An 18,542-nucleotide genomic window follows, 5' to 3' on the forward strand; every position below is an offset into this window, starting at 1 on the left:
CCTTTGTACACATAGCGGCAGCCAGATTACCCCTTTGTACACATAGCGGCAGGCTGATTACCCCTTTGTACACATAGCGGCAGGCAGATTACCCCTTTGTACACATAGCGGCAGGCAGATTACCCCTTTGTACACATAGCGGCAGGCAGATTACCCCTTTGTACACATAGCGGCAGGCAGATTAACCCTTTGTACACATAGCGGCAGGCAGATTAACCCTTTGTACACATAGCGGCAGCCAGATTACCCCTTTGTACACATAGCGGCAGGCAGATTAACCCTTTGTACACATAGCGGCAGCCAGATTACCCCTTTGTACACATAGCGGCAGGCTGATTACCCCTTTGTACACATAGCGGCAGGCAGATTAACCCTTTGTACACATAGCGGCAGCCAGATTACCCCTTTGTACACATAGCGGCAGGCTGATTACCCCTTTGTACACATAGCGGCAGGCAGATTACCCCTTTGTACACATTGCGGCAGGCAGATTACCCCTTTGTACACATAGCGGCAGGCAGATTACCCCTTTTTTCACATTGCGGCAGGCAGATTACCCATTTTTACACATTGCAGCAGGCAGATTACCCCTTTGTACACATAGCGGCAGGCTGATTACCCCTTTGTACACATAGCGGCAGGCAGATTACCCCTTTGTACACATAGCGGCAGGCATATTACCCCTTTGTACACATAGCGGCAGGCAGATTACCCCTTTGTACACATAGCGGCAGGCAGATTACCCCTTTGTACACATTGCGGCAGGCTGATTATATATATATATAGGTACTTTGGACGGACCGGCACTCTGCCCCTCAGTAAATAACACCCTGATGCAGTGGCGGAACAAGCGAGCGGTGGGCCCAGGTGCGACAAAATGCTTTGGCCCCCTCCCCCCCACATATCCCCACACACACACATCCCATCCAAGTCCAACCCCTCACCCCTGGAGAGGATCTGGTGAGGGGGACCTGCTCAGGGCCAGAGAAATGGATACCTAGCAACAGTGCCGTAACTAGACATTTTAGCACTGTGTGCAAGAAACGGCATCGGAGCCCCACCCCTGCATGCAAAACAGGGGCAGTGCGCGCCGTAGGCGCGCGCAAAAATACATAGTGGCGTGGCTTCGTGGGGAAGGGGTGTGGCCACAAAATAATACCATTTCATAAAACGGTACACAGTAGTCTCCATTATTCAAATTACGTCGCACAGTAGCACCACTACACCAGGTAGAGACCCTTTTACACCTTACAGTGGACAGATTCCTCTTTTTACACATTACAGCAGACAGCGTGCACTTTTTACACATAACGGCAGACAGCGTGCCCTTTTTACACATTACGGCAGACAGCGTGCCCTTGTTACACATTACGGCAGACAGCGTCCCCATTTTTACACATTACGGCAGGCAGATTCCCCATTTTTACACATTGCGGCAGGCAGATTACCCCTTTGTACACATAGCGGCAGGCAGATTACCCCTTTTTACACATTGCGGCAGGCAGATTACCCATTTTTACAAATTGCGGCAGGCAGATTACCCCTTTGTACACATTGCAGCAGGCAGATTACCCCTTTTTACACATAGCGGCAGGCAGATGACCCCTTTTTTCACATTGCGGCAGGCAGAGTACCCCTTTTTACACATTGCGGCAGGCAGATTACCCCTTTGTACACATAGCGGCAGGCAGATTACCCCTTTTTTCACATTGCGGCAGGCAGATTACCCCTTTGTACACATAGCGGCAGGCAGATTACCCCTTTGTACACATTGCGGCAGCCAGATTACCCCTTTGTACACATAGCGGCAGGCAGATTACCCCTTTTTACACATTGCGGCAGGTAGATTACCCCTTTGTACACATAGCGGCAGGCAGATTACCCCTTTTTACACATTGCGGCAGCCAGATTACCCCTTTTTACACATTGCGGCGGGCAGATTACCCCTTTGTACACATAGCGGCAGGCAGATTACCCCTTTGTACACATTGCGGCAGGTAGATTACCCCTTTGTACACATAGCGTCAGGCAGATTACCCCTTTTTACACATTGCGGCAGCCAGATTACCCCTTTTTACACATTGCGGCAGGCAGATTACCCCTTTGTACACATAGCGGCAGACAGATTACCCCTTTGTACACATAGCGGCAGGCAGATTACCCCTTTGTACACATAGCGGCAGGCAGATTACCCCTTTGTACACATAGCGGCAGGCTGATTACCCCTTTGTACACATAGCGGCAGGCTGATTACCCCTTTGTACACATTGCAGCAGGCAGATTACCCCTTTGTACACATAGCGGCAGGCAGATGACCCCTTTTTTCACATTGCGGCAGGCAGAGTACCCCTTTTTACACATTGCGGCAGGCAGATTACCCCTTTGTACACATAGCGGCAGGCAGATTACCCCTTTTTTCACATTGCGGCAGGCAGATTACCCCTTTGTACACATAGCGGCAGGCAGATTACCCCTTTGTACACATTGCGGCAGGCAGATTACCCCTTTGTACACATAGCGGCAGGCAGATTACCCCTTTGTACACATTGCGGCAGGCAGATTACCCCTTTGTACACATAGCGGCAGGCAGATTACCCCTTTGTACACATAGCGGCAGGCAGATTACCCCTTTTTACACATTGCGGCAGGCAGATTACCCCTTTTTACACATTGCAGCAGGCAGAGTACCCCTTTTTACACATTGCAGCAGGCAGATTACCCCTTTGTACACATAGCGGCAGCCAGATTACCCCTTTGTACACATAGCGGCAGCCAGATTACCCCTTTTTTCACATTGCGGCAGGCAGATTACCCCTTTGTACACATAGCGGCAGGCAGATTACCCCTTTTTACACATTGCGGCAGGCAGATTACCCCTTTGTACACATAGCGGCAGGCAGAGTACCCCTTTTTACACATTGCGGCAGGCAGATTACCCCTTTGTACACATAGCGGCAGGCAGATTAACCCTTTGTACACATAGCGGCAGGCTGATTACCCCTTTGTACACATAGCGGCAGGCTGATTACCCCTTTGTACACATAGCGGCAGGCAGATTACCCCTTTGTACACATAGCGGCAGGCAGATTACCCCTTTGTACACATAGCGGCAGGCAGATTACCCCTTTGTACACATAGCGGCAGGCAGATTACCCCTTTGTACACATAGCGGCAGGCAGATTACCCCTTTTTACACATTGCGGCAGGCAGATTACCCCTTTGTACACATAGCGGCAGGCAGATTACCCCTTTGTACACATAGCGGCAGGCAGATTACCCCTTTTTACACATAGCGGCAGGCAGATTACCCCTTTTTACACATTGCGGCAGGCAGATTACCCCTTTTTTCACATTGCGGCAGGCAGATTACCCCTTTGTACACATAGCGGCAGGCAGATTACCCCTTTTTTCACATTGCGGAAGGCAGATTACCCCTTTGTACACATAGCGGCAGCCAGATTACCCCTTTGTACACATAGCGGCAGGCAGATTACCCCTTTGTACACATAGCGGCAGGCAGATTACCCCTTTGTACACATAGCAGCAGGCAGATTACCCCTTTGTACACATAGCGGCAGGCAGATTACCCCTTTGTACACATAGCGGCAGGCAGATTACCCCTTTTTACACATTGCGGCAGGCAGATTACCCCTTTTTACACTTTGCAGCAGGCAGATTACCCCTTTTTACACTTTGCAGCAGGCAGATTACCCCTTTGTACACATAGCGGCAGGCAGATTACCCCTTTGTACACATAGCGGCAGCCAGATTACCCCTTTGTACACATAGCGGCAGCCAGATTACCCCTTTGTACACATTGCGGCAGGCAGATTACCCCTTTGTACACATAGCGGCAGCCAGATTACCCCTTTGTACACATAGCGGCAGGCAGATTAACCCTTTGTACACATAGCGGCAGCCAGATTACCCCTTTGTACACATAGCGGCAGGCTGATTACCCCTTTGTACACATAGCGGCAGGCAGATTACCCCTTTGTATACATAGCGGCAGGCAGATTACCCCTTTGTACACATAGCGGCAGGCAGATTAACCCTTTGTACACATAGCGGCAGCCAGATTACCCCTTTGTACACATAGCGGCAGGCTGATTACCCCTTTGTACACATAGCGGCAGGCAGATTAACCCTTTGTACACATAGCGGCAGCCAGATTACCCCTTTGTACACATAGCGGCAGGCTGATTACCCCTTTGTACACATAGCGGCAGGCAGATTACCCCTTTGTACACATTGCGGCAGGCAGATTACCCCTTTGTACACATAGCGGCAGGCAGATTACCCCTTTTTTCACATTGCGGCAGGCAGATTACCCATTTTTACACATTGCAGCAGGCAGATTACCCCTTTGTACACATAGCGGCAGGCTGATTACCCCTTTGTACACATAGCGGCAGGCAGATTACCCCTTTGTACACATAGCGGCAGGCAGATTACCCCTTTTTACACATTGCGGCAGGCAGATTACCCCTTTGTACACATAGCGGCAGGCAGATTACCCCTTTTTACACATAGCGGCAGGCAGATTACCCCTTTTTACACATTGCGGCAGGCAGATTACCCCTTTTTTCACATTGCGGCAGGCAGATTACCCCTTTGTACACATAGCGGCAGGCAGATTACCCCTTTTTTCACATTGCGGCAGGCAGATTACCCCTTTGTACACATAGCGGCAGGCAGATTACCCCTTTGTACACATTGCGGCAGGCTGATTACCCCTTTGTACACATAGCGGCAGGCTGATTACCCCTTTGTACACATAGCGGCAGGCAGATTACCCCTTTGTACACATAGCGGCAGGCAGATTACCCCTTTTTTCACATTGCGGCAGGCAGATTACCCATTTTTACACATTGCAGCAGGCAGATTACCCCTTTGTACACATAGCGGCAGGCAGATTACCCCTTTTTTCACATTGCGGCAGGCAGATTACCCATTTTTACACATTGCAGCAGGCTGATTACCCCTTTGTACACATAGCGGCAGGCAGATTACCCCTTTGTACACATAGCGGCAGGCAGATTACCCCTTTGTACACATAGCGGCAGGCAGATTACCCCTTTGTACACATAGCGGCAGGCAGATTACCCCTTTGTACACATAGCGGCAGGCAGATTACCCCTTTTTACACATAGCGGCAGGCAGATTACCCCTTTTTACACATTGCGGCAGGCAGATTACCCCTTTTTTCACATTGCGGCAGGCAGATTACCCCTTTGTACACATAGCGGCAGGCAGATTACCCCTTTTTCACATTGCGGCAGGCAGATTACCCCTTTGTACACATAGCGGCAGGCAGATTACCCCTTTGTACACATTGCGGCAGCCAGATTACCCCTTTGTACACATAGTGGCAGGCAGTCCCCCCTTTTTACACATAGCGGCAGGCAGTCCCCCCTTTTTATACACAGCGGCAGGCAGTCCTCCATTTTTACACATTGCAGCAGGCAGGCCCAAGAAAGAAAGAAAGTAAAAAAATAAAGAAAGAAAAAGAGAAAAAGAAAGAAGAATTATACTTACCCTCTCCGCCAGCTCAGGCTCCTCGGTGCAGCTGCGTCAGACGACGATTCCCGGGCAGTAGAGAATGAGGAGGAGGGAGGTGGAGGAGGGAGCCGCAGCAGCGCTTTGTTACTGGTGGAGGCGCTGCTGCTGCTGCTCCTCTGCTTCCCTATAGGCTGTTCTCGGAAGACAGCCTATAGGGAAGCAGAGGAGCAGCAGCAGCAGCGCCTCCACCAGTAACAAAGCGCTGCTGCGGCTCCCTCCTCCTTCCCCCGTCCGTGCCGCTGCTCCTCTCCTCGCCGGGCGGCTGTGCGCTGCGGGCAGCGGTTGCCCGCAGCGCACAGCGGCATGTAATGAGTCAGTTTGACTCATTACATGCTTGGGCCCCTGGACAGAGGCGGGCCCCAGTGCAGTGCACTGCTTGTACTGCTGGTAGTTCCGCCTCTGCCCTGATGCCTTCTGGAATAAATGATGCAGACGCCTCGTTCAAACAGCAGCGGCACTCGTTTTTCCACCGCATGCTGGTACTTGTGGTTCTCCAAGTACCAGCTTGCGGGGAGGCTTGCTGGGACTTGTAGCACTGCTACAAAAAACAATATTCTTATTTTTACACTTGGCTATCAGCCCCCCATCCGCCGCCCTTGGATGGGGGTACAGCCTCGGGCTTCACCCCTGGCCCTTGGGTGGCTGGAGGGGGGGACCCTTGATTTAAGGGGTCCCCACTCTTCCAGGGTACCCCGGCCAGGGGTGATTAGTTAGTGATTTAATGCCAGGGCCGCAGGGACCTATATAAAAGTGTCCCCCGGCTGTGGCATTATCTGTGACTAGCGGAGCCCGGTGCTGGTGTCAAAAATACGGGGGACCCCTACGCTTTTTGTCCCCAGTATTTTTGGCACCAGGATCAGGCGCAGAGCCCGGTGCTGGTTGTTCGAATATGGGGGAACCCCTGTCAATTTCCCCCCCATATTTTTACAACCAGGACCGTGCTCAAAGAGCCCGAGGCTGGTTATGCTTAGGAGGGGGGACCCCACACAATTTTGTTTCTGATTTTTAACTCTTTAAACACTGTTTTTAAGGTACACAATGAAGCCCTGCACGGATCTCACAGATCCGTCCGGGATTCATTGTGTTAGGTTCGGCAGTGTTTTACTAATCACTCCCGTAAAACACTGGCCGAAATTACGAATGACATCGACATCGGAAAAAACGAAAATTAAGAATATGAGAGCATAGTAAATGAGGCGTACAAAATTCAAAAAGTTGCAAATTCACACATTCGATGTCATTCGTGTTTGAACTTTAAGTCCGCAATTATGCCCTGTCCATATGGAAAACCAGATAGGGGCTTTTACATGACAAAGCCGCCAATTCTAACACACGCCTAGCCGAAGCTAAGGCTAATAGCATGACCACCTTCCACGTGAGATACTTTAGCTCCACGGTCTTAAGTAGCTCAAACCAGTGAGATTTCAGGAAACTCAACACCACGTTAAGATCCCAAGGTGCCACTGGTGGCACAAAAAGGAACTGAATATGCAGCACTCCCTAAACAAACGTCTGAACCTCAGGCAGTGAAGCCAGTTCTTTCTGAAAGAAAATGGATAGGGCCGAAATCTGGACCTATATGGACCCTAATTTTAGGCCCATAGTCACTCCAGACTGTAGGAAGTGCAGGAACCGGCCCAGCTGGAATTCCTCTGTAGGGGCCTTCATGGCCTCACACCAAGCAACATATTTTCGCCATATACGGTAATAATGCTTTGCTGTCACGTCCTTCCAAGCCTTTATCAGCGTAGGAATAACTTTCTCCGGAATGCCTTTTTCCGCCAGGATCCTGCGTTCAAACACCATGCCGTCAAACGCAGCCGCGGTAAGTCTTGGAACAGACAGGGTCCCTGTTGCAACAGGTTCTGTCTGAGAGGTAGAGGCCACGGGTCCTCTGTGAGCATGTCTTGCAGTTCCGGGTACCAAGTCCTTCTTGGCCAATCGGGAACAATTAGTATTGTTCTCACTCCTCTTCGTCTTACGATTCTCAGTACCTTGGGTATCAGAGGAAGAGGAGGAAACACATAGACCGACTGGAACACCCACGGTGTTACCAGTGCGTCCACAGCTATCGCCTGAGGGTCTCTTGACCTGGCGCAATACCTTTGTAGTTTTTTGTTGAGACGGGACGCCATCATGTCTACCTGTGGCAGTTCCCATCAATTTGTAATCTGAGCGAAGACTTCGTGATGAAGTCCCCACTCTCCCGGGTGGAGGTCGTGTCTGCTGAGGAAGTCCGCTTCCCAGTTGTCCACTCCCGGAATGAACACTGCTGACAGTGCTTGCACGTGATTCTCCGCCCACCGAAGAATCCTGGTGGCTTCCGCCATCGCGACTCTGCTTCTTGTGCCGCCCTGGCGGTTTACATGAGCCACTGCGGTGATGTTGTCTGACTGAATCAGCACCGGTTGGTTGCGAAGCAGGGGCTCCGCTTGACTCAGGGCGCTGTATATGGCCCTTAGTTCCAGGATATTTTTGTGCAGACAAGCCTCCTGACTTGACCACAACCCTTGGAAGTTTCTTCCCTGAGTGACTGCCCCCATCCCTCGGAGGCTCGCATCCGTGGTCACCAGGACCCAGTCCTGTATGCCGAACCTGCGGCCCTCGAGAAGGCGAGCACTCTGCAGCCACCACAGAAGAGACACCCTGGCCCTGGGGGACAAGGTGATCAGCCGATGCATCTGAAGATGCGATCCGGACCACTTGTCCAACAGATCCCATTGAAAGATCCTCACATGGAACCTGCCGAAGGGAATGGCTTCGTACGATGCCACCATCTTTCCCAGGACTCGCGTGCAGTGATGCACCGACACATGGGGGTATATTTACTAAGCTCCCGATTTTGACCGAGATGCCGTTTTTTCATCAAAGTGTCATCTCGGTCAATCTCGGTCATTTACTAAACACTAATCACGGCAGTGATGAGGGCATTCGTAATTTTTTGCTAGTTCAGGTAAAAAATTACGAATGAATACACCATCGGTCAAATTACGCCTGTTTAGATACGAATCTCGGTCATTTACTAAGCAAAAAAACACAAAACACTGCCGTGAAAAATTACAATTCGCAAAAAAGTCCTAAAAAAAAACAGACCTGCTTTTTTTATTCGTGATTTGAGATGCATGCAGGGATCCATGAGATCCGTGCATGTATATCAATGGGAAGGGGTGGGAAAGTGTTTTTTGTTGTTAAAAAAAATTGCGTGGGGTCCCCCCTCCTAAGCATAACCAGCCTCGGGCTCTTTGAGCCGATCCTGGTTGCAGAAATATGTGGAAAAAAATGACAGGGGTTCCCCCATATTTAAGCAACCAGCATCGGGCTCTGCGCCTGGTCCTGGTCCCAAAAATACGAGGGACAAAAAGAGTAGGGGTCCCCCGTATTTTTAAAACCAGCACCGGGCTCCACTAGCTGGACAGATAATGCCACAGCCGGGGGTCACTTTTATACTGCGCCCTGCGGCCGTGGCATCAAAAATCCAACTAGTCACCCCTGGCCGGGGTACCCTGGGGGAGTGAGGACCCCTTCAATCAAGGGGTCCCCCCCCCCCAGCCACCCAAGGGCCAGGGGTGAAGCCCGAGGCTGTCCCCCCCATCCAATGGGCTGCGGATGGGAGGGCTGATAGCCTTTGTTGTAAAATAAAAGATATTGTTTTTAGTAGCAGTACTACAAGTCCCAGCAAGCCTCCCCCGCATGCTGGTACTTGGAGAACCACAAGTACCAGCATGCGGCGGAAAAACTGGCCCGCTGGTACCTGTAGTACTATTACTAAAAAAATACCCAAAAAAACACAAGACACACACACCGTGAAAGTATAATTTTATTAAATACATACACAGATACATACATACTTACCTTAAGTTCCCACGCAGGTCGGTCCTCTTGTCCAGTAGAATCCAAGGGGTACCTGTTGAAAAAATTATACTCACGAGATCCAGTGGTCCAGGCTCCTCGGCAAATCCAGGGTTAATCCACGTACTTGAATAAAATAAAAAAACGCTGTCACGACCACGAACTGAAAGGTGACCCATGTTTGCACATGGGTCACCTTGCCCCGAATGCCAGAAACCCACTTTGCCTTCTGGCTAAGTGGGTTTCTTCAGCCAATCAGGGAGTGCCACGTTGTAGCACTCTCCTGATCAGCTGTGTGCTGCTGTCCTCACTGACAGGCAGCACACGGCAGTGTTACAATGTAGCGCCTATGCGCTACATTGTAACCAATGATGGGAACTTTCTGCTCAGCGGTGACGTCACTTTAGGTCAACCGCAGGGCAGAAAGTTCCCATCATTGGTTACAATGTAGCGCATAGGCGCTACATTGTAACACTGCCGTGTGCCGCCTGTCAGTGAGGACAGGAGCACACAGCTGATCAGGAGAGTGCTACAACGTGGCACTCCCTGATTGGCTGAAGAAACCCACTTAGCCAGAAGGCAAAGTGGGTTTCTGGCATTCGGGGCAAGGTGACCCATGTGCAAACATGGGTCACCTTTCAGTTCGTGGTCGTGACAGCGTTTTTTTATTTTATTCAAGTACGTGGATTAACCCTGGATTTGCCGAGGAGCCTGGACCACTGGATCTCGTGAGTATAATTTTTTCAACAGGTACCCCTTGGATTCTACTGGACAAGAGGACCGACCTGCGTGGGAACTTAAGGTAAGTATGTATGTATCTGTGTATGTATTTAATAAAATTATACTTTCACGGTGTGTGTGTCTTGTGTTTTTTTGGGTATTTTTTTAGTAATAGTACTACAGGTACCAGCGGGCCAGTTTTTCCGCCGCATGCTGGTACTTGTGGTTCTCCAAGTACCAGCATGCGGGGGAGGCTTGCTGGGACTTGTAGTACTGCTACTAAAAACAATATCTTTTATTTTACAACAAAGGCTATCAGCCCTCCCATCCGCAGCCCATTGGATGGGGGGGGACAGCCTCGGGCTTCACCCCTGGCCCTTGGGTGGCTGGGGGGGGGGGACCCCTTGATTGAAGGGGTCCTCACTCCCCCAGGGTACCCCGGCCAGGGGTGACTAGTTGGATTTTTGATGCCACGGCCGCAGGGCGCAGTATAAAAGTGACCCCCGGCTGTGGCATTATCTGTCCAGCTAGTGGAGCCCGGTGCTGGTTTTAAAAATACGGGGGACCCCTACTCTTTTTGTCCCCCGTATTTTTGGGACCAGGACCAGGCGCAGAGCCCGATGCTGGTTGCTTAAATATGGGGGAACCCCTGTCATTTTTTTCCACATATTTCTGCAACCAGGATCGGCTCAAAGAGCCCGAGGCTGGTTATGCTTAGGAGGGGGGACCCCACGCATTTTTTTTTTAAAAATTACATTGTTTACTTTAAAAAAAAAAAAAAAAAAAACCCAGCACGGATCACACAAATCCGGCCGAGATTGATTGTAAAAAAAAACGGCAGTGTTTTGCTAATCACTGCCGTTAAATTAGGTAAAAAAACACGAATTACATCGACATCGGAAGCAAAGAAAAACACGAATACGACAGCTTAGTAAATTAGTCGTAATCCATTCAAAAAGTTGCAGTTTTACACTGCCGATGTCATTCGTGATTGAACTTTGACCTATTTTCGGAAATTACGAATCTTAGTAAATATACCCCATGGTTCGGTTTTAAGAGGTCTATGACTAGAGTCACTAGTTCTTGAGCCTTCTCCACCGGGAGAAACACCTTCTTCTGGTCTGTGTCCAGAATCATGGCCAGAAAGGAGAGAAGCGTTGTAGGAATCAGCTGCGACTTTGGGATATTCAGAATCCAGCCATGCTGCTGCAACACTTCCTGAGAGTGTGCTACACTGATCTGCAACTGCTCTCTGGATCTCGCCTTTATGAGGAGATCGTACAAGTATGGGATAATTGTGACTCCTTGCTTCCGAAGGAGCACCATCATTTCCGCCATTACCTTGATAAATATCTCGGTGCCGTGGAGAGCCCAAACGGCAACGTCTGGAATTGGTAATGACAGTCCTGTACCACAATTCTGAGGTACTCCTGATGAGGTGGATAAATGGGGACATGCAAGTAAGCATCCTTGATGTCCAGAGACACCATAAAATCCCCCTCTTCCAGGCTTGCAATGACCGCTCTGAGCGATTCCATTTTGAACTTGAATCTTTTCAGATAAATGTTCAGGGACTTTAAATTCAATATGGGTCTGACCAAACCATCCGGTTTCGGTACCACAAACATTGTGGAATAGTATCCCTTTCCCTGTTGAAGAAGGGGAACCTTTACCACCACCTGCTGGAGAAATAGCTTGTGAATTGCCGCTAACACTACTTCCCTTTCTATGGAGGAAGCTGGCAGGGCCGATTTGAGGTAACGGTGAGGGGGCATCACTTCTAATTCTAGCTTGTATCCCTGAGACACAATCTGTATAGCCCAGGGATCCACCTGTGAGCACACCCACTGGTGGCTGAAATATCAGAGACACGCCCCCACCGCTCCTGGCTCCACTCGTGGAGCCCCAGCGTCATGCGGTGGATTTAGTGGAAGCCGGGGAGGACTTCTGTTCCTGGGAACTAGCTGCAAGGTGCAGCTTTTTTCCTCTACCCCTGCCTCTGGCAAGAAAGGACGCACCTCTGACCTTCTTGCTTCTTTGTGAGCGAAAGGACTGCATTTGGTAATATGATGCTTTCTTAGGTTGTGAGGGGATATATGGCAAAAAGTTTGACTTCCCAGCAGTAGCTGTGGAAACCAGGTCCGAGAGACCGTCCCCAAACAATTCCTCACCCTTGTAAGGTAACACCTCCATGTGTTTCTTGGAGTCGGCATCACCTGTCCACTGCCGAGTGCACAGGACCCTCCTGTCAGAAATTGACATTGCATTAATTCTAGAGCCCAGTAGGCAAATGTCCCTCTGGGCATCCCTCATATATAGGACAGTGTCTTTAATATGCCCCAGGGTCAGCATAATGGTATCCCTGTCTAAGGTATTCATTTCCTCAGACAGATTATCTGTCCACGCTGCTACAGCACTACACATCAAGCCGACACAATTGCCGGCCTCAGTAGAGGTTCGGAATGTGTATAAACAGATTTCAGGATACTTTCCTGCTTTCTATCCACAGGATCATTTAGGGCGGCCGTATCCTGTGACGGCAGGGCCACCTTCTTAGATAAGCATGTGAGAGCTTTATCTACCCTAGGGGAGGATTCCCAGCGCACCCTGTCCGTTGGCGGGAAGGGGTACACCATAAGTAACCTTTTGGAAATCAGTACTTTCTTATCGGGGGAATCCCACGCTCTTTCACATAATTCATTCAACTCATGTGAAGGGGGAAAAGTCACCTCTTGCTTTTTCTCCCCATACATATAAACCCTCTTGTCAGGAACAGCGTCTACCTCTGAAATGTGCAAAACATCCTTCATTGCTAAAATCATGTAGCGGATGGCTTTAGTCATTTTAGGCTGCAATTTTGCATCATCGTCATCGACACTGGAGTCAGAATCCGTGTTAATATCTGTGTCAACCATTTTGGATAGTGGGCGCTTTTGAGACCCTGAGGGCCTCTGCGCTGTAGGATCAGGCATGGGTTGCGACCCTGACTGCCCCAAGGCATCAACTTTATCAAACTTTTTATGTAAGGAGTTTACATTATCATTTAACACCTTCCACATATCCATCCAATCAGGTGTCGGCACCGCCGGTGGCTACACGTCAGTCATCTGCACTTGCTCTGCCTCCACATAGCCCTCTTCGTCAAACATGACGACACACGCGTACCGACACACCACACACACAGGGGAAGCTCTAAATGAGGACAGGACCCCCACAAGGCTTTTTGGAAAGACAGAGAGAGAGAGTATGCCAGCACACACCCCAGCGCTATATAACCCAGGAATTACACAGTAACTTAGTGTTTACCCAATAGCTGCTGTATATATGATCAATGCGCCTAAATTTATGTGCCCCCCCCCTCTCTTTTTTGTACCCTCTTTCTACCGTGAATCTGCAGGGGAGAGCCTGGGGAGCTTCCTCTCAGCAGAGCTGTGGAGAGAAAATGGTGCTGGTGAGTGCTGAGGAAGAAGGCCCCGCCCCCTCCGCGGCGGGCTTCTGTCCTGCGAATTTGTGTAAAATAATGGCGGGGGCTCATGCATATAACAGTGTCCAACTGTATATATGCTGCTTTTGCCATGAAGTACTTAATTGCTGCCCAGGGCGCCCCCCCTGCGCCCTGCACCCTACAGTGACCGGAGTGTGTGGGTTAGTGTGGGCGCAATGGTGCACAGCTGCAGTGGTGTGCGCTACCTCGTATGAAGACAGGAGTCTTCTGCCGCCGGTTTGGATGTCTTCTTGCTTCAACCCGCCGGCTTCTGGCTCTGCGAGGGGGACGGTGGCGCGGCTCCGGGAACGGACGACAAGGTCAGGTCCTGTGTTCGATTCCTCTGGAGCTAATGGTGTCCAGTAGCCTAAGAAGCACAACCTAGCCGCAGTTAGTAGGTTTGCTTCTCTCCCCTCAGTCCCACGTAGCAGATAGTCTGTTGCCAGCAGAAGCTCTCTGAAAATAAAAAACCTAACTAAAATACTTTCTTATTAGCAAGCTCAGGAGAGCTCACTAAAAGCACCCAGCTCTGGCCGGGCACAGATTCTAACTGAGGTCTGGAGGAGGGGCATAGAGGGAGGAGCCAGTGCACACCAGGTAGTACTAAATCTTTCTTTAGAGTGCCCAGTCTCCTGCGGAGCCCATCTATTCCCCATGGTCCTTAAGGAGTCCCCAGCATCCACTAGGACGTTAGAGAAATACGATTTTTAGTAAATATACCCCATGGTGAGTGGCAAGAGCAAAAAATTCACAAGCACAAAGAACCCTCAAAGCACTAAAAGAAATGGGCAATCATACTCAACTGTCCAGACATATGAAGCAGGCAGGAGTCCAGCAAAGGACTAGGCTCTGTGAGCAGGGTACAGGAAAGAGAAAGCCCTGAGCCTCCCACTCTGTGCCAAACCGAAACAGCATGTGTTCAAAAAATGTCTGCTTAGCATTAAAAAGACGGAGAAACATGAGGGAGGCATGTTTACCCTGAGACAGGCAGTTAGCTCAGGCTCCAAGCGAGCCTCAGGGATAGGGGAGGGGCTGCAGACCAGGCCCACTCCCCTTCAGGTGCTACTTTAACCCCCCCAAAAGGACCTGCAACATATGCCTTGGTGGTCTAGTGGCATTGCGCAGTACCCTGTGCCCTTACCACAGCGGGGAGGATCGCCACCAAGTCGCAGATCCCTTAGCATCAGGGAGCCATTCACTCACCTTCCAGGCATCCGGATGCAGATGTGGGGTCTCCTGGAAATATGTGCTCTCCACTGAGGTACCCCGCTGTGGAAGTCACTGACCCAGTTGCTGGTGCTGCCGCCGCCGGCTGTTGCAGCTGCTGTATAGGCATCCACTGGATGCCCATACCGCAGCTCAGAGAAAATAAATAAAAATAAAATTCAGGGATGAACACCAGCCCCACTCTAAATGTTCCGCACCCGCAAGCGCCAAAGAAGAAACTGGTAGGTCTGGGCCGGAGGGCCAGGGTATAGGGGAAGGGGGACTGAGGCATGCTGGGAACATTTGTTTAACTCTTTGGTGCCTGCTCACTCACACACCACCAATACCTAGCATATAAACATCTCCTGTGCCCCCTAGCGAACGCACAAATAAATATTTATTGTAAAGGTCTTAAACCTATATAATCCATGTTAAACACTGTATTTCGAAGTTATTTCGAACACTCAAAATTGAGGCAACAATGCCCCCTACTGTTTCTTAGCATTTATGTATTTCCTAATGTGACCCTTGTACCTATGAAATTGCTTATTCAGGAGTTTTCCAGCCTATATAAAATAGAATCTGTCAGTGTTAACATAGCCTCAATCCGCCTGGATGACTCACTGACTTCAGAAGTGCCAGGATGATCTGAATATAACTCAGCCTCTAGACGCAGAGGGCGGGGCTCCTGAGAATGCTGATGTGATTGCTATATTGAACATCTGCTGAATTGGTCAATGACCGTAGCTAAGTATACAATACTTTTTATATATTCAAGTTATTTGTTGAACTACTTTTCTGGGAATCCATCCATCCGAGTCTACTCGAACTTAACCTACCTAAAACAAAGAATAAACTTAGATTTGGGTGGGTTATAATTTTTCTGTGCAGGGTAAATACTGGCTGCTTTCACATGTAGTCCACAAATGTTGTGATCGCTTTATTTTACATTGAAACAAGGCTTGACCCGCGGACGAAGTGCGCATGCGCAGATCGGGCAAAACGGTATTTAAATGCCTGAATGCCTACGGACAGACTTCAACCACTGAGGAAGCTGCCGACACCTATTTGGAGGTGGAGAAACGCGTTTGAGAGAGGAAAGGACACTATCACAGACACTGCAGCATATATCTGTCTGTGTAAAAGTTCCTGGAGCCAGCCACAGCACTATCAGCAGACCCTAGTGCATAGGGGAAGGAACCAGCGTTTACCCACCAGCGCATAATATCAGGAGAAAAGCTGCCTGTTTAAATCAATTACTGGGAGAGGTTTCGTTATTGATTGCATCGCATGGTGCTCTCTTTCTGCTGGTTATATATATCTTACTGCTGAATTTATGCATGTGCATATTGCATGAACTATCAGCTTTTATTACTAACCACTGTGTGGAAGTGCTAACATTGCATATTGCATGAACTCTAAGCTTCTATTACTAATTATTGTGGAAGTGCCAACACTATGGAAAAAGTCTCGTAGTTTACTAACTGTGCTCACTTGGATTTCTAACGTGGATCTCAGGTTTATTCTCAATTGCTACTTCATTGGGACTGATATTAAATTCATTTTCCTAATTAGGATTTTTAGTGTGGAATACCCATATAAAGAATTGGTATTATAATGCTATAGCGGGGGTATACTAAATATATAGTATTTGTTTTTATGTATTGTGTGGTACTGGCCGGTATCTATGTACTGTAGTTTGTTTTAAATGTGATAATATAAAAATATATTATTTAAGTCAGAAGCGCAGTCTCAATTTCTTTGTTTATGTAATTTAGATTTGCTTGAACACACCCCACCTAAATCGAACTCTCTCTGCACATGTTCCATCTGCCCCACCTGCAGTGCAACATGATTCATGCAATCTGAATTAGTCCCCATGTTCAGATAGAGGTACTGCCTGCCATAGATTTATCTGTGGTGCTACAGCATACAGGGGCGCAGATAATGGCCATCTCAGGTCTTGCACTATCCGGCACATGCTAGTGCGCAAGGGGAAGGCTGAAAGTTGCATTTGCATATTAGTGCACCCACAACTGTCAATGGATGCTAGAGTGGATGCATCAGATTGTATCTCTGAATCACACCCTCCATACCTTATGGAAATTCAGTGTCCCCCAATGGATGGATAGGAAAATAACATAAACCATTCCAGCTCAGCCCTTTAACAAAAAAAAATGTGAGAAATTATATTTATTTCTAAGATAAACAACTTTTCATCTGCAAACATGCAAATTTGTAACTGTGGAAATAAAGTATTGTTTTATCAAGATTTGATTCCTGCCATGTTACACATTCTCATCTGTGTGAAGTTTGTGATGTTTAACACATGATTTACTGCTAAAACATTTCCCATAGAACATGGAAATTGCCCCTCACTTGTGAATTCTCTGATGTGTAACAAGATGTGATTTCACTGTAAAACATTTCCCACACTCAGCACATGGAAATGGCTACTCACCTGTGTGACTTCTCTGATGCGTAACAAGATGTGATTTATGTGTAAAACATTTCCCACACTCAGCACACGGAAATGGTTTCTCACCTGTATGTATTCTCTCATGTATAATAAGACCTGATTTGCGTGTAAAACATTTCCCACACTCGGCACATGGAAATGGCTTCTCACCTGTGTGACTTCTCAGATGTGTAACAAGATGAGATTTATGTGTACAACATTTTCCACACTCAGAACATAGAAATGGCTTCTCACCTGTATGTATTCTCTCATGTATAATAAGAGCTGATTTGCGTGTAAAACATTTCCCACACTCAGAACATGGAAATGGCTTCTCACCTGTATGTATTCTCTCATGTATAATAAGAGCTGATTTGCGTGTAAAACATTTCCCACACTCAGAACATGGAAATGGCTTCTCACCTGTATGTATTCTCTCATGTATAATAAGAGCTGATTTGCGTGTAAAACATTTCCCACACTCAGAACATGGAAATGGCTTCTCAACTGTGTGACTTCTCTGATGCGTAACAAGATGTGATTTATTTGTAAAACCTCTCCCACACTCAGAACACTGATATGGCGTCTCACCTGTGTGATGTCTCAGATGTGTAATAAGATGTGATTTGTATGTAAAATATTTACCACACTCAGCACATAGAAATGGCTTCTCACCTGTGTGCCTTCTCTCATGTATAATAAGAGCTGTTTTCCATCTAAAACATTTCCCACACTCAAAACATGGAAACGGCTTCTCACCTATGTGACTACTCTGATGTTTATCAAAATCTGATTTCTCTGTAAAACATTTCCCACATTCAGAGCAGGTAAATGGTTTCTCACCTGTGTGACTTCTCTGATGTGTAACCAGACCTGATTTTCGTGTAAAACATTTCCCACACTCAGAACATGTAAATGGCCTCTCACCTGCCTTAGCTGGCTGATGGGTAATAAGATTTGTGTTCTTTGTAAAGTATTTGGCTTCTATAGAACACGGAAATATTTTGTGTACTGTAAGACCTGAAACAGATGCACCAATATCAGAGTTATCAGAAGAAAATTCCCCATGATTAGCAGATCCAGATGACACATCCACACAGTGAGGTACTGTAGGCACAAGTAGGGCAGTAGGGTTTTCTCCAGGAGAATCTCGTGAGATGACATCTTCTATTTTACAATCCGAAGACGAAATTAGATTTCCCTCCGAGATATTCCCTCTGTTACATCCATCTGTTGGGAAAAACAATTTTATGATCAATATTT

At 48.3% G+C, this 18,542-nt stretch overlaps 1 protein-coding gene across 1 annotated transcript in view; it reads right to left on the reverse strand.

The window, feature by feature from the left end:
* Positions 1 to 16,999: 16,999 nt before the first annotated feature.
* LOC135054522 (gastrula zinc finger protein XlCGF57.1-like) overlaps positions 17,000 to 18,542 on the reverse strand; it is a 32,936-nt gene continuing 31,393 nt past the window's right edge. The window contains exon 7 of the mRNA XM_063957656.1: positions 17,000 to 18,509. Coding sequence (XP_063813726.1) covers positions 17,275 to 18,509 — 1,235 coding nt within the window. The 3' untranslated portion in view covers positions 17,000 to 17,274. The remainder of the gene's footprint in view (positions 18,510 to 18,542) is intronic.

This window comes from Pseudophryne corroboree, chromosome 3 (genome assembly GCF_028390025.1).
Source record: "Pseudophryne corroboree isolate aPseCor3 chromosome 3, aPseCor3.hap2, whole genome shotgun sequence".
Taxonomy (NCBI): domain Eukaryota; kingdom Metazoa; phylum Chordata; class Amphibia; order Anura; family Myobatrachidae; genus Pseudophryne; species Pseudophryne corroboree.